Raw genomic sequence first — 16,999 nt, forward strand, 5'->3', positions numbered from 1 at the left:
AGGAGGAGGAACATACATCAGAACAATTAATGAATGTCCTTAGGCAGGAAAGTGAAAAATAGGAAATACAAACACAAATGTACTAATTTCAAACCACTGAGGCAAATCTCCTCACTCCTTGGGCTCATTTAGCTCTACCAGAGCAGTGCCAGGAGTATTATTAATAACTAGCATCCCTCATGGTAAGGGAGCAACTGCAAGTCTAGCAGAGACATTACTTGTAAGGACACTAACAGAGGGTGGTATTCCAGTTCCATACCTCACCACCCTAATATGAATTTTACTGAAAAAAATGTCCTATAAAGACAGAAAAAAGAAGTTACAGAATCCCCTTATATCTATTGCCTATCATCAAAGTGCAGAGAACTAAAATAGGCACAAGAGATGGGCTGAAAGAAAAGTGGTCAGCTTTATCGCTCTCCACTTTAGTGATTTTGAGCAGGATCCATCTAGTCTAAGTCGACTGTCTGGACCTTCTTTGGGTCAATGAAGAGGAGCCAACGACCATGGTATGCCACTGACCTCTAGATGCAGATGTAATGGAAGTCAGATGATGCATCCCCTAGAAGTCCAAAGAAACAGCTTAAGTGAGATGAAGGTGTCTCTGGTAGAGTTAAGGAAAAAGAAATCCCATTGCTGATGGCACAATCTGTGCCTCAGTTTCTCCATCTGCAAAATAGTGCTATCAGTATTTATGGTAAAGTGCCTGTACAGCCATGAATGATCAATGCTGTGTAACGGTGAATTACTCTTGATAGATTTATTGAGTGTGCTTGAACATGTTACTTGGAGACCTGGTGGAAATCCAGAACTAGAGGGAGAAAAGGGAGGAAACTTTACAGTTTGCAAGCAAAGCTAGCAAATTTAGAGTTGTCACCTGGCCTGTCTCAGCTTGGAGGCACACCAAGCCTCCAAGATGTTTACCTGTAGCCTTACCTTACTACTACAGGTTTTAAAGTTTGCAGAGCAGTCCTAAAAGCCTCATTAGAAACACCAATAATGATTTGTCACTGAAGCACTACCACCAACAAGCCAGAGTAAGAATAAAACAGCCTTCACCAAAGCACTCAAAACACAGCAAGTTTTGCCCATGCCTGGGCATCAGGAGGGCTGGATGTTTCCTTGCCCAGGCAAGACTCAGATGGAAAACAGCCTGGGAGATTAAATTTCCATCTCTGTCCACCAATTGCCTGCATGCTCAATCTCTGTCTAAATACACCGTCAGATGGACATTTTCCTACCTCTCCCCACCACATTTTTGTGATAAGTGTACCTTCCACGTGCCTAATGTCTAAGGAAATTTCTTGCCCTCCTTGCACATCCCACAGGGGCTGGAGCACAGCTGAGCTCTGTTATCACATAAGCCAGGCACTAGGTGACAGTTTCTCTACAATGCAAATCAGGCTCATTGTCACCAACGGAATAAGCCCTAAATGAAAAGGGCCCGTTGACAGCCACTCTTCGAGATCACCCTCAACCCACCACCACTAGGCCAAGTGTTCAAGGAAAAGCCTGATCTCCGTCCACATCCATCAACGTTGCCATTCAGCCAATGACATAGGGCTGGGATGGAGGTAGCTCTGATCTTCTCCAGAAAACTATGCTAGGAAATGAGCCAGAAAGGCTCTGAAACAAGGGATCAAGCATCTAGACAGCTTCCCTCTCCATGCAGCACTTTGTAGCTTGAGTTGGTTTTGGTCAGCAAACCCAGAAGTGCAGCTCTGTGCTAATCCCCTAACAGTGACAAGGCTGAGAGGGGCTTTAAAAGGCAATTCTGCATCCAACAGACGTGGATACTGGGCTAATATCTCACTCGGGACACTAACAGCATCCTGAAGCGCTCACTAACCCCACAGCAGAAAAGGAGTTTTCAACCACCAGAAGACTTTTGCACAGACAGGTGTAAGCTTAAAGACAATTCTGAAATCTCTTACGATCCAGGTGGGTCAGGCCAATTTGGCCCTTTGTAAGACAACACGTGAAGTTTGGACCAAGTGAATTTTGGTATTGCGCTGGGGAGCAGAGGGAGCATGGCTGGACCACAGCCCCAGTGGTGAAGGAAGCAGCAGAAGTGGCAGGCAGCCACCATAGGTCTTACAGGCCAGCAACTTGCTGAAGCAGTGTGTCACCAGAAGCATTTTACTGGCAAACTTCACAGATGTGGGTAAACCCTCTGTATGCTCCTTTTGAACTTACTCAGATGCTTTGGACTGCTGAAGTTCAAATAAAGGCATCCTTTCCAGGAGTAACTTCATCTAACTCGACACAGGATCAAGTAAAAACACTCACTTGAAAGCAGCAGATAAACAGGATTATCCATCTAACCATCTGCTCAGAGTTATCTATTATACTTTGTGAGACCTTTCTGTATCAGAAACTCTTCAGAGAGGCAGCATTATTAATGGGGCAGTACACATACCCTTCAATTTTGCAGCCCCAAAACTATTCAGAAGTCACCACAATCCAGGTAACTATGGGATTTGCGCTCAAAAAAGTAAGAAACAAGTAAGAAACACACAGGGACACTGAGGGAACATGTAATCAAAAGGGACAGGCAGGAAAACAGAGTCCCACAGACCCCAGGCTCTCACTTCAAGGCCATGTAGGCAAGGATACATGGGGGGTCTGTGTGTGACAGTCTTTTTAATCACAGGCTCCCTTCACACTTGAGCCAGGCCTGGGTCTGCAGCCTCAGACTTCAGGACACCCCAGGATTGTGCCTCCAATTGGCTTGACAATATTTTATTTCACTGAATGTGATTTCTTTCCCACATGCCTCGTTCTCCCTCATGTGCATAAAGGATGAAAGCCTCTGAAAAAGCGCTGAGAGAAATTCAGGGTGGGCATCAGTTATTATTTTTGACAGCACTAAAACAACATATGAAAAGGGTTTCTTTGTTGCTTTCTATTTTTTTCCCCCAGAGAAACAGAAGACAATGTCCCATCCAATGCTTGCCTGATAGAGCAGCAAATGCTGGCTCTGTCACAGCGCTGCAGAACTTGTGCTTTTGGGGGACTATTGTTTTTATTTCAGGAGAAAAACAAAAAAAAAAGGAAATGAGCAATCCCTGAAAGAAAGGGTCTGAATGCTTGCTCAGGCTGTGCCATGAAGAAAAGAGATTGCTATTGTCAAAGGGTATTTCATTGTTCTGGTCTTTCTGAAAAACCTTAAAATATATCCAGAAATGTAACAAGAACAGAAAACAGATCTGTTCGTTCAGCTGCCTCTTTGCACCCTGGCTGGCGAGAGACAGTCTATAGCTTTGCAGTCTTAATTACCCTGGTTAACCCTTGTTCTTGTTAATTACATTTGTTTACAAAAAACACTTCATATCCATCAGGAGCATAAAGAGAAGCCAACTCTCTCTCATGTGAATAGCCCCAACACTTTAAATTTAATTACTTACCAAGTCAGGACTCCTCACCACTTAAAGCATTAGCCTCCAGGTTAATCAATAGCAACAAATTACTACAATAACTGGCCAGGTTCATTCTTTCATTGGTGCAACTTTGAAACGCCATCCACACTTTGCCTTCCTCACCAGATTGCTTCAAGCCAGGAGTCAAGCTCCAGGCAATACCTCCAGGATCAGAGAAGTAGGACATAGAAGAGATGCAAGGGCACAAAGATTTCTTCAAGGATCAGAAAACAGCTCTTAACCCAGGAAGATGTGGGATTTGCCCCTCTTAGCATGACTCCATCTCATGGGAGCAGCTGGAATCAGCCAGGGCTGATCCCCTAATCTCCCAGAGCTGAGAAAACTCAGAAAGCAGAAAAATTGCAGATAATACAAATAAGTAGATAGATAGATACGATAGATAAAGATAGATACGATAGATAAAGATAGATACGATAGATAAAGATAGATACGATAGATAAAGATAGATACGATAGATAAAGATAGATACGATAGATAAAGATAGATACGATAGATAAAGATAGATACGATAGATAAAGATAGATACGATAGATAAAGATAGATCCCAAAAGCAGAATGTGAAGATGCAAAGGGCATGCACATGATCTGGTTGAAGATGTCCCTCTCATTGCAGAGGGCTTGGACAAGATGACCTTTGAAGGTCCCTTCCAACCCAAACTATTCTGTGATTCTATGAGCATCTCCAGAAGCAGAATCTCACAGCTCAGCACTGTTCCTGAGACACAACATCCCCCCAAGAACCCACTGCAGGCACAGCCACGCTGCTGTCTTGCTGGCACTGGTGTGCACCATGCCAGCTCGGGGCTCTTGGCCTCAACTGCTTGATAAAGCAGCTTGGACAGTCCACGTGCAACCCAGCAAGAGACAATAACCATCACCAAGAACAGCCAGAACCAACAGAGTTGAAAAGGTTTTTCTTTCTTTTCCCCAACAGAAAGAGCTTCCTGTGTCCAGACGTTGGAGAAGTTGGTGTAAATAGGTCCAGATTTTCTGATCTGTAGAAGAGAGTAATGCTGAGAGGCAGCAAAAGGATCGTATTCTGTCTCACAGGTCAAACCAGTGAAGAGTGGCCCTTAATCTCCAATACCCTTCAACAGACATCTTAATCAGTCTTGTACTCCAATGACTTAAATCAAGGGAAACATTTAAAAATCACTTTATCCTTCATATTGTGATATCACACTGGCCAATCAACTTCCTTTTCACCCCCCAGCAGGCTATTCTCGAGCAGAAATAATCACCACCAGCTCCACCACACAGATATATGAGCGATGGGAAAATGCAGAGGAGGCTGGCGTGAACAAAAGGCACTTCAGGCCTGCTGGGGTCAGAATGTGTGTCTATACGGTAGGTTGGACTCTTCACTAATCCAGCTCTGTTTCTAATGAGATTGTTTCCCATTACAGCAAAAGGAGGTCCATGGCTTAATTTATCAAAAGGGACCATTGTCACGCAGTGTAGGGAAGCAAAATAATCTAATCAGTTTGAACTTGAACCCTGCCCTCCAATTATATGGACAACTTTTAAGAGAGATAAAGAAAAAGTGATTTGCATGTATCCAGCAAGAAAAATAGATTGTCTAATAGCAAGGATTCAGCTTCCTGCAGCTGCTACAGACCTTTACAGTCCAGCCACCAGCTATACCATCGCCAAAATGCAATAATTGGTCTCTGTGCATGCTAACTCTGAACCAAACCCAAGCAAAATGGCACCAAATGCATTTACAGTGCAACTTATTAGTATAGCAGAGCATCTACTCTTGCAGTACAGCCAAAGTGAAAACCTGGGGCTGTCAGCTGAAGACAAGCAAACCCAAAGGGCAGGAAGAATCAGATAATTTTTTTCACCCCTTCTTGTTGAACCTCTGCCTCCCTATTCAATCCATCAGCTCCCCTCGGTTGCTACAGAAGAGAGGCTATCCTCTTCTGGGAGTTCTGCATCCCAAACAACGCAGCTAAAACAAAGAACATTTTGGCAAATAACAGCCAGGCTTCATCTATTCTTTTTTTTTTTCTATACAATTCATCCCATGGAAGTTGTTTAGCTGAACAAAAACCAGTGCCATCCCTTATTGTGAGGCTAACAATAAACTAACATGTGAGCACAGCGTGGGTCACAGATGTGTGCGCTTCATCACCAACTGTAGAGCCACTTTCCTGCTCAACTCGCTTTTCTAAAACATTAACCTCTTTGAGCTGGAATTCAGCGTGAGCACATAAACCAGGAAGCAAACAGTGTTAACACAACAGAAGCGGCCCCTGTACAAAAGATAAACGAGGAGATGGACGTGCTTTGGAAACAGGCAGATCAACAACCTCAGTTTCCAAGGGATTACCCAGACAATAAAAATCTAAAGAGAAACAAAACTGGACAACTCCTTATTTTCAGTCATATCACCTGCACCAAAGAATCATTATTTGTGTCTTTGAAAAGACATCTTTACTTTTTTTTCCTCCTACGAAGAGACAGAAACAAACAAAAATTTGGAGGGAGAATGTCTTCAAAAATAATTTTTAAGCTTCTCTTGGAAGGACTGACCCCAAATTTGTAATCCAATTTTAAGTACTCTTATCTCATCCCAAATAAAATAACACTCAAAGTGTGGCTGCTACACAAAACAGGACCCTGCTTACAACTGCACTTTATGGGCTCAGCTCATATCTGCCAACTGAAAGCGTGTTATCATACCCACCTCTAGCTTGTGTTACATAAGAAACTTGGGTATAATCTTGACCTTTCCTTAGTGTACGGACTCTTGCTGTGATGGAGTTTGTTCTCTTCATAGCAGCTGGTGTAGGTCTGTGATCAAAACAGTACTGAGAACGTATTAATGTTCTGGCTGTTGCTGAACACTGTTGGCACAGCATCAACGCTTTCTCTATTTCTCACTCTTCCCCTGCCCAGCGAATATATTGGGGGGTGCACAAGAGGTTGAGAGGAGACACAACCAGTCAGATGACCTCAACTAACCAAAGATATATTCCATGCCATTTAACATCATGGAATCTAGATCATAGAGTTCAACCATCAGCCTAACACTAGCATTAAAATATGCCCCTAAGAAACTTATCTACACATCTTTTAAACCCCTCCAGGGATGGTGACTCCACCACTGCCCTGGGCAGCCTGTTCCAATGCCCGACAACCCTTTCCGTGAAGAATTTTTTCCTAATATCCAATCTAAACCTCCCCTGGTGCAACTTGAGGCCATTTCCTCTCCTCCTATCACTTGCTACTTGGGAGAAGAGACCAACCCCTCCATGCTCCAACCTCCTTTCAGGCAGTTGCAGACAGCGATCAGGTCTCCCCTCAGCCTCCTGTTCTCCAGGCTGAACAGCCCCAGGTTCCTCAGCCGCTCCCCATCACACTTGTGCTCCAGACCCCTCACCAGCTTTGCTGCCTGTCTCTGAACTCTCTCTAGCACCTCAAGGTCTTTCTTGCAGTGAGGGGCAATGTTCAGCAATAAAACAGAGTGGAATGACGTTTAGGTAAGTCAGCCATGTTTTGCCTGGGGCTGGGCATCAGTCTACCTGTGGCATGAAATGAGTGATTCCTTTCGTATCACTTATTTTGTTTTCTTTCTTTTTTCTTTGACCTCTCCTTCAACAGCTATGAAACTATTTTTATCTCAGCCCATAGGTTTTCCTGCTTTTACTCTTCCTTTCTCCTCCCCATGTCCCACCAAGTGTGGGAAGAAGAGGTGAGCAAGTGGCTGCATGGTGCTGAGCTGCCTACCAGGGTTAACCCACAGTACGTAGTTACACGCACTTGACTTTGCAACTGTAATGCTCATTTTAACCTGCACAGTTCATTTTCATATACGCATTACAGTATTGGAGAAGGAATTGTGTACCGAGTACCACGTATTTCTTCCTGTCTACCACAGCTTGAGATTATGGTTAAGGGGCTGCTCATGGAAAAAATGGTACATACTGAACAACCCCTGAAATACCGGGCAGTTAGAGCTCCTGGTGTTTGTCTCTCTGCCTTGGATTCTCATCTGTGCAATGCAGGTAACACTCCAGACTCTCCTTCCAGAAGGGTAAGCGCATCCCTGTTTATAGGGCACTCACAACAAGCAGAATAGGGTTTAAAATAACACATGATAAATAAGAACCTAGGGCCATAATGAATCAGAAGGATAAAGAAAATCACTGTGAAGCGGATGTCCTGTGCACTGGACAATACAGGAGACCCCAAGGAGGTGGTGAAAAAGTAGTATGTGCTCATTAAAAACTAACTCATAACGTAAAAACCCAATGGGATGGATTCAAGTAGTTAAAACTACCTTAATTTTAACATTTCTTAACTTCCAAATGTCCGATTTGCCACCTTAATGCTGTTCTTTGAATGTTCCGCACAGAAGCTAAACTAGTCCAAAACCAAAGTACAGAATATTGTCCTGTAGCATTTATGGGCATCACCAAGGCCACAGCAGCACTAAGCTCACAGACCCCACGCAGACCACAGAGGTAAGAGATTTCCCAAAGACTGGGACCCAAAATTGAACATGATCCAGGTACAGCAGCTCAAGTTACCACCTATCAGTCTAGTTGCACTAAGTGTCTGCACTCTTGGCCCAACATAGCATCAAGGGAACATGTGTGAGCCAAAAGCCTTCACGAAATACAGCAAACATAGGAAATTAATGCCAGGAAGAGCACCTCCCATAAAGCAACCTTAAAATCAATGCAGAGGAGCAAACAATAAAGGATCACAGCTGAGCCCACAGGTCCTAGGCACAGGGTGCAGGTCACCCCAGCTGACAGAGTGATACAAAAATCACAGAGGAAAAATCAGCAGAAAATCCCTCCACTGCTGTGTTTGGTTTTGTATTTACTTGTTGGAGTAAAAGCCCATTTTCAACCCTTGAGGCTAATACAACACATGTTGATAATATCATAGCAGCAAAACCACAGGCATCCAATAGCAGATGAAAAATAAAACAACACAAACACATAGGGAGTCTCAGAGTAGGTGGTCCGAATGGTCCCTTTTCATCAAGCAGCACCAGCAGGCACCTGATCTATTGAGGGTTTAGTATAACTTACCTGAAGACAGCCCTCTCACAGCCTGATGATTCTGGTGCTTTTACGGGCTGCTGGAGGAGTGACAAGTGTCTGCTGGCAACTGGTGTGTTGATATCAGGTCAAAAGATGAGACACAAAAGTATATAGTGAAGTTCTTTGATTGTAGGCGGCTGATAAAATTCTTGTACCCCTCTAGGCCTTCTTCTGTGAATGTAACATTTAAAAAAGGGAATATTTCTTAAAAAGAGAATTTTTTCTTCCATACCAGTGAAGCACAGCACTGGCAATGTTGTTAATGATGTGGGATACTTTGCCAACGAGTGGATGTGACCCGCCCCCTGCCCACCACAACTAAAGGGCTTGGACAACATCTACTGCAAATTCTTCTGCAGTATGCTACATCCATCTGCTAATTCAAGTACACCACTGAAAGTACACTCGGAGAGCTTGCCCAAACTTCAGGTCCCACAGATGCTGCTCCATCTTCATGCAAGGATCCAGATGGATCCAAGGGGGATTACTGTAGAGGAAACCTTATTAGCCAAAGGAGCCCCATCAACACTGATACCACAGCATCTATAATACCAACTCTATTCAAGAGCGCATGGCATATTTGACGAGATTTATTTTACTGTGAAACTCAGAACTGCCAAACCATCGTTGTCTCTGACATAAAAAGACATGCAATAGGTTCCAGGCAGCCAAGCATTAAGCATCTCTCAAAGAGCAGACAAACATACTTTAGATACTACAAATGAGCTCATATCCTCAGCTACTGTACCTGGACCAGCCCAAACCCAGACTGAGAGACATGCAACTCACCATCTTTCCTCAGGCAAAATAAGGAAGAAGAAGAAAGAGGAGGAAAGAAGGAAGAGGAGGGCGAAGGCAGGAAGGCGAAGGCAGGAGGGCGAAGGCAGGAGGGCGAAGGCAGGAGGGCGAAGAGACTCAAGCAGTTTTCTTTAAAACTTTCACAATTATTACTTCTATATCAGATATAATCAGCAAGAAGATGAGTTGGGATTATCTTCTCTGCATCCTGGCAAGTCAGCAAAGTTGCCTCACAGCTGAGCAGAATTTGGCCCTTGCCTGTTTATCGGAAAAAACACAAAAATCCCAGGCAACAGCAGTACCGGATCAGTGAGGCTGAGACACAGCACTGGCAAGGACACAAGGAACACCATAGAATTGCACCAAGCCAACCTGACCAAAAATCCTCTGAACTACTTTGAGCAGGGCATTGGGTGTGCTCCTGCAGGCAGCCACAGAAGGAGCAGAAACAGACTGAATCTGTGGAGGCCTTGGGTATCTGGATAAAAAGGAATGTCAAGAGCACACACAAAAACAAGGGTAGTTGCTTCAAATGGTCCCCCACAGGGACTGGGATTGCTGTCTTGGAACAGAAAGCAGAAGGCTCAACCTAGACGTGCACAAACACGCCAAGCACAAGCAGCCAGTCTCAAATAAGACATGTAGACAGTCCTGGTGTTGGCCAGCTAAATCACCGCCCACCCACATAAACACCAGCATAGTCCAATTTTCAGTTCTGAGCACCAAGCACATTGGGAGATCAGGCCATGTTTAAATTAGCATCAACAAAAAGATCAGCAAGGTGCCAAGTGTAAATACACAGTTTTTCTCCCGCCACAGAGACTAAGCCTATTCTCCCCCACCGCCCCCCACCATCTTAAATTATGATTCTAGCTTCTAAGTATCTCAGCTGTCAAAGGATACATTAAAATTCCCACTTTTTTTTTTAATTGACCAAACTATTTGTGTAACATAAAATACGTTCTTGCAGAGCCTTAAATCAGGGAACAAGTTTTACCCGAGGACATAAACAGTTGCTTTCTCTAATTCTGCAGCATTTGTACACCTAACAACACACAGACATAGGAAGAATGCTGCAAGGACATTTTCCTCAAATAGACTGAGCATCTGGAGGGTACTGATGACCCGTGATACTCTGAAGTGATTAAAATTACCACCATGGATTTTTTTGTTTGTTAATCACAGAATCATAGAATAGTTTGGGTTGGAAGGGACCTTCAAAGCTCATCCAGTGCCACCCCTGCCATGAGCAGGGACATCTTCACCAGCTCAGGTTGCTCAGAGCCCCGTCCAGCCTGGCCTGGGATGTCTCCAGGGATGGGGCATCCACCACCTCTCTGGCCAACCTGGGCCAGTGTTTTACCACCCTCAGTGTAAAAAATTTCTTCCTCATGTCTGGCCTGAATGTCCCCTCCTTCAGTGTAAAACCATCGCCCCTTGTGCTATTGCAACAGTCCCTATTTAATTAGTATTATTAGTAGTAATAATTTCTATTATTATAGCAATAATAATAAATAAAGAGTTCCTGGTACTGACAAAAGTTTGCATCAGTGGATCAGTTTCTGGGCCACAGCAATTAGTAGATACTATATAAATATTGCCAATCATCATGCAGACGTCTGAATTCCGGGGTCTCTTGACTCTTGCTGACAGCTCTGATGGCTAAAACTGAATTTCCACATGACATGAGCCAGATGCACACACATGGCTCTTGAGCTTGAAGTCGTTGCCCACATGGACCCCTCACAAGACATCCTGGCACCCACAGCAAGCCCATCCATCTCTCCCCAATGGTCCTTCCCTTCCCTGGCACTGCAAATCCAGACCCGCGGCTGGTTTTTTGCAGCAGTAACAGCAGCACCTCTGGTCACAGCCCAGGACCACAAACACACAGAACTGGAAACATGCGTTTCTCTTCCTGAAACTCAGTTTGGTCCCTTCAGTTGTCAGTAAAAGTAAACTCCGGACTTTTAAAAAGTCAGCAAGAGCTGAGTCCTCCTTCACAACATTGTCATCACAACTGTTGGGACATTCATGGTGTTTTCCAGAGCAGCCTCAGGACAGGAGTGCACAGATATTTGCATCTTTGCTTAACGTGCTATATTGATGTCCACAAAGCTGCGTCCCTGCTGACAAACCAGAACAACTCTCTAAGGCACCAAAATAGCCTCAGCTTCTGTGCTGCTGCTTCTCCTCTCAACAACAGCAGAACTGGCACTTGATATACCCCCGCTGATCTCCTCCTCCAACAGCCTCAGCTCTCTGAGGTCTTAAAACTGCTGCCCACTGACAGAGATACATGACACAAAACCAAATGCAGCTCCCCCTTGCCAGAACCACTCAGACTCAGCCATTGTCCTTCAGATCCCCGGACCTATCCCCTACAGCTCACCATGCCACCACATCTTCAGAACATTACCAGAAGAGGCCACCAGTGCTTTTTAACTGGCTTCGATGAAGTTTTGGATTTTGTCACCTCTGCAAAGGAGAATCAGTAAGCCAAACAGCAGCCCACACGGCTGTGATGGATGGGTTGGCATATATGACCTCCAGCTGAGAAGGAAAACATTGCCTGGGGCAAGGACCTCTTCAAGCAGCAGCCTGAGATCCATCCAAGCTCATCACTCACAGCCTTTCATGAAGAGAAGGTATGGAGGTGGCCTGGGTTTGGCCCGGTCCTTAAATAATGTCTAAAGCATGTCTGTTTGCCCCTGGGGTCAAAAGCACAACCCTCATTACTGAGTTACACCACTGCACTGGAAAAGAAATTGTATCTGCCTTTCTCTTGAAAATCCCCTTTTCACAGCCTGCAGCTTTCAACACATGGAATCCTGGACCTCCCTTGACACCATTGACCCATTCAGGACTCCAAAACCAATATCAAAGTCTGACTAAAGCCATTCAGAAGCTGTTAGCATGTAGATTTTGGTGATAATTTGGTGAATGGACTTGTCAAACAAATTGCCTTTATTATGGACTGATTAACTGCAATCAGGGAGAAGCGCCTTTCCCCTCCCAACCCCAGCCCCAGCTCCAACAAACACACTGAGCCAATTAGCAAGCAGGTGGCAAAAGCAGCTTTCACTTGAAGCCTGCCATCCTTGGGGAAAAGAAAACAAGCAAACAAACAAAACAACAAAAAAAATTCTTTGTGCTTTCAAAGCCAGGAAGAGCCTCCGGGGAGAGGTCCCGACCCAGGGCTTACCTGCGGAGTGTGGATGGAAGCTCTCCATACTCATCTGGCCCGATGACAGATCAGGTCCCTTAAGCAAAGTGCTGCTCACATCCAGCTCATGCCCAATATAATGCAAAGAACATAAATATTAAAGCAGGCCCAGGGGGACCAGCACTACTGGGGCTGTTATTCCTATGGCTTTATGTCCTGCAGCGGGGTTCCCCTGTGTCAGAAAAGGCTTGAGCTCCCATCAAAGTTATTTCCATGCCTAGAAACTTTAGTTTTTGGCTTGGGTCCCTGCAGTGGATTCTCTGATGTCTGCAAATGGTTGAGTTCACAGCACAGCCTTTTTTGCACTGTGGCAGTAGTGAAAGGATCTGCCTCCACTAACATTAAATTTGTGTCAATCACATAGATCTGATTGCACTACCTTGCTGTTCAATGTGCCTGAAATTAGTTAATTAATGGAGAAGCCATTTGGGAGAATTGGAGCACATCATCATAATCACATAAGCCTAATTCCCTGCAGGTATGCAGCTGGAAATTAAATGGTCACCTTTGCTGGCAGTGGGCAGAGCAGAATTCAACACGTGTTCGCGTGATTTATCTTCAGGGACAGGAACCCCATGGCTGGAGCTAGAGGCGGCACACAGGATATGAGCAATAGCCATTGACTAAGCTTTCAACACCTGCGTTTTAAATTAGTACCAAAGACTAATTCTGGACCCCTTTTCATTAACCTAGTTCCTCTAAGAAGCAAGTTCTGTGCACTGCACAAGGATCACTGCCTCCCAGAGCCTACGCAGAGGAGCCGCAGCACAGCGTCCTCTGGCAGGGCAAGGACATTGCTGTGTCTTGGACTCCCACCACTAATAGAAAAGGGCTAAAACAAAAGGGAAGTTTTATCAACCAGCAGGCCTTCCGGGGAGTTCATTGCTGGAACTGAGATTAGGATTAAGGGTTTACAGTTAAAGAAGGGAGATTCAAATCACCAGCGTCCCACCCCACACCTCATCACAGTCTTCAAGTGTCACCTTGAACACCAGGGGTATGTGACACATCGTGACACTAGATCCTGAGCCTTCAAACAGTCCTGAGCACAAGAACCGGTCACTGAATGAGATTAGATCAAGAGCCCATACTGCAATTGTGCAGAGAGAAAAAGCCCAGGCCTTCATAAAAAGTGGCTGCAAAGTGCCTGATAGCTCCACTCTCTCCCCAAGGACCCGCTTCCTAACCCCACACCCTCCCGCAAACACCAATGTTTAAAGAACTATTAAAGAAAACAACTTCAAAACTCTTCACATAGTTCAAATACTTCACTTAAAAGGAATTTTAATTCTTACATCTCAGATTGCACCAGTCCCCAGCAGGACACGCAGTCATCATGTCCACATTCTGGCATTTGAGCTGTTGGAACAGGAGGGATGGAGCCACAATGTGATGAGGCTCCCATATGCTCAGGGGACTGGGAGCCAAGATGACGGAGATCCCCACCAGCTCTACTTGTGAGTGCTACCCCGAGCCTCTCCTTACCCTCCCAGAGTGCTTTCCCATGACCTATGCAAAGAATAAATCTTCCTGCAGCCAAGAGGCACATACTTGAAAGACATAGATAGTGGGAAAGTATTAGGAGCAGTGGGACATGGGTGGGTGTGCAATTCTTGGTAAGTCTTTTGGGCAGTCCTGATTCATAGCTGCAGTGTGTGAGTCAGATCAGCGTTGCTTGTGGTCTGCCTAGAGCTCAAGACTGGACATCCCTAAGCTGCTTCTTTCCGGGGCTGGATCTGTGCACACTGACCCATTACAAAAAGGCCATGACCAGTCACTAAGAGCATCGCTTCCCTGGTAGTACCAAGTCAAACCAAGCTGAGAAGCCACAGATTTGTTGCTAAATAAGATCTACAGGACTGAGTTTAAAAAAAAAAAAAAAAAAATTCTTCTCCAAAGAGCATCAGTTGCTCTCTCCGGACAGTACTGCTGTTATTTGCAACTTGGAAAAGCCCTTACATCCCAATGAGCTGCTTCATCTGCCTGTAACATGTGGGCAGCAGTCGAACTGCTGCAGAAACCTCTCAGGGGATCACAGCAAGCCTTGTATTCCTCAGCAGCAATAACTGCTACAAATCCATTCATCTCCTTGGGATGCAGACAATTTATGGTTTGGATGCATCACCTCTAGGTGGGGTGGCATATGGTAAGGCTACAAGGCTTCCCCAAAGATGTTCACCTGCTCAATTCCAGCCATGCTGGAGAAGAACCCAGAACACCTCGAAGTACAGAAAAAGTATGTAAGTGGCCAAAAACCATTACGGTCAAATTATATTCAAAGGCTACTCCCCTTCCACTCCTCATGCCAGCTGACAATTCCTATGTAGGGAAAACAGTAACAAACAAGGTGCTCCATCAGGTAGGAAGAGTTATCCGGGCCACTGCACATGGTGCATCTCCTCAAGCATTGGAGGGAAACTAATGGGGTCTTTGCAAAATGTACTGGGAAGCAAAAGTGTGTTTTGGGAAATGCTGTACGTTTTCCTACCCCCTTTCATTTTGTTGCTACCCAGCTCATGAACTTATAAAACTATATTTGAGCTGCTATGCACTGGGTACAGCCCTTTCCTGCAGCAAACCATGTTTCCTGTCCTGCAAGGTACAGTCAGTCCAACAAGACTACAGACATTTGCCAAGCCTGCTATCAGGAAACACAGCTTGGATCTGGTGGAAGATTTCCACAGTTGTGGAAACTCATGGGAGGTTGTGCTGTTGGGATTACAGACCCTGCATCAGAAAGCAGCCTTGCCATGCATGTACACAGGAGTTTAAGCCACCCCTCTTCTCCCAAAGCGTGGCAGTACAGTTGGATGTTGCAGAAAACATGATTTTGTTATCCGCAGCCTTCTTATTCATTTTGTAAAAGGACAGCATCTTCCCCCTCGCCAACATCACCAAAGCCTGTTGAACTTGCTTGCGTTGCTCTGGCTATGTTGTGTACACACAATGCAAAGTACCCTTGCTCTGAGATGCTTGTGTACATTTTAATGCTTACCAATTTGGCCCGGCTGGGACAAACTTTATCTAACTTTATCTACATTTCTGAAGGAGCAGTACTTTCCTCATTGCAGTTTTAACTCCTGTCGTGTCCATTCCATGCGCCCTTTCTGCATTAATTTGCTTGCAAGGAGGAACACAGAGAAAGCTCAATACCAAGAAATAGATAAAAGCACGCTAGAAACAGGGAAATGCCTCAGCCCTTTCCATTCAGAGGCAGATCTGCCCTGAATGGCAGCCCCCAGGACTGACCTGCCTCCAAAGGAGCCTGAATCACAAGCAAGCCAGCCCCCTTCAAATCACATTAAGACTTCAAGCTACTGTAGATATTCTCTCCCACTCCACCACAAGCTCCTCCTTTCTAACACAAATCTCTCCCAGCACGCAGACACATGCACTCCCAGAAAGCGAGTAGCAATGTTGTGATGTGTTGAAACCAGAGTCCAGTGAGATTCAGCTCTTGCTAATAGCACTTTTTCATCAGCAAAGTATAATCAGCAGCTCTTATCCACTACAAGAGTTCTGCAACACACACCTAAAGAATATGCCAGACTAGATTCTTCACACTATGACCCGAAATTAGAACTGATATCCCAAAAGCAAAGTGACCCTCATTAGCTATTCCCAAGTAAACTAATCAACCTTGCTTAAGTGTAAAATGTGATCTGCTACATTTTCTCTGATGTACATCCACAAAGAACAGAAGCAGAAAGGTAATTTTAAAGTAAGTGATGCAGTTGTACGTAGTTATAAAACTTATACGGGACTCCATATAAAACTTATATGGGACTCCATACCTTTCAAAATACTGTGTATTTACCTGCTGTGCACAACTCAAAACAAGTGCTATGAGCATTTTTACATTCAGAAATTATTTAGATTTAGAAATGAGACACACTTTCTCCTGGCTTAAGCAAACATAGGCTCAGAATATAATTCATTCTGTGCATGTAACATCTCCTTTATTTCAGTTTGGGGGGAGGGAGGGTTGCAACAATCAGGACCTGTGTTTTAAGAGTGGGGGGAGAATCTGTCCCATTGCAAAATACTTAGATCTTGCTATGTTAGTTTTAACTTCTGTCCTAGACCTTCCCACCTCCTAACCTATCTCTTTTCACTCCTCATAGAAACACTGCACAAAACCTGCTACAAACTTCCACAAGTTAACGCTATTCCCTTCCTTGTTCTCAAAGTTACTCGACCAAAACAGTTTTGCTAAGGGTTATTGAGGAAAGCTCTAACAAAATCCTCTTACAGGATATCCTTTTCATCAGCTTATTTTAAAAAGATTAAAATTATTCCCCGCATAACGTGCTCCCGAGCCCTCTAACAAGAGCTCCCGTCCAACACACGAAAGCATCAGCGTCTCCCCTACCTGAGAAATCCGCAGAAGTCCTCGCAAAGTTGCCGAAAGCTGCCAAGCACATGAGCCCTACGAGAAAAGCGGAGGCGGGAGACACATCTGGGCTGCACAT

General features: G+C 44.7%; 1 protein-coding gene across 1 annotated transcript in view; it reads right to left on the reverse strand.

The window, feature by feature from the left end:
• The window catches only part of EVA1A (eva-1 homolog A, regulator of programmed cell death), a 214,126-nt gene extending 197,127 nt beyond the window's left edge, over window positions 1–16,999 (reverse strand). The window contains exon 1 of the mRNA XM_065632205.1: window positions 16,900–16,999. Within this exon, the coding sequence (XP_065488277.1) occupies window positions 16,900–16,999 (100 nt within the window). The remainder of the gene's footprint in view (window positions 1–16,899) is intronic.

The sequence above is a fragment of the Caloenas nicobarica genome, chromosome 3 (assembly GCF_036013445.1).
Source record: "Caloenas nicobarica isolate bCalNic1 chromosome 3, bCalNic1.hap1, whole genome shotgun sequence".
NCBI lineage: Eukaryota > Metazoa > Chordata > Aves > Columbiformes > Columbidae > Caloenas > Caloenas nicobarica.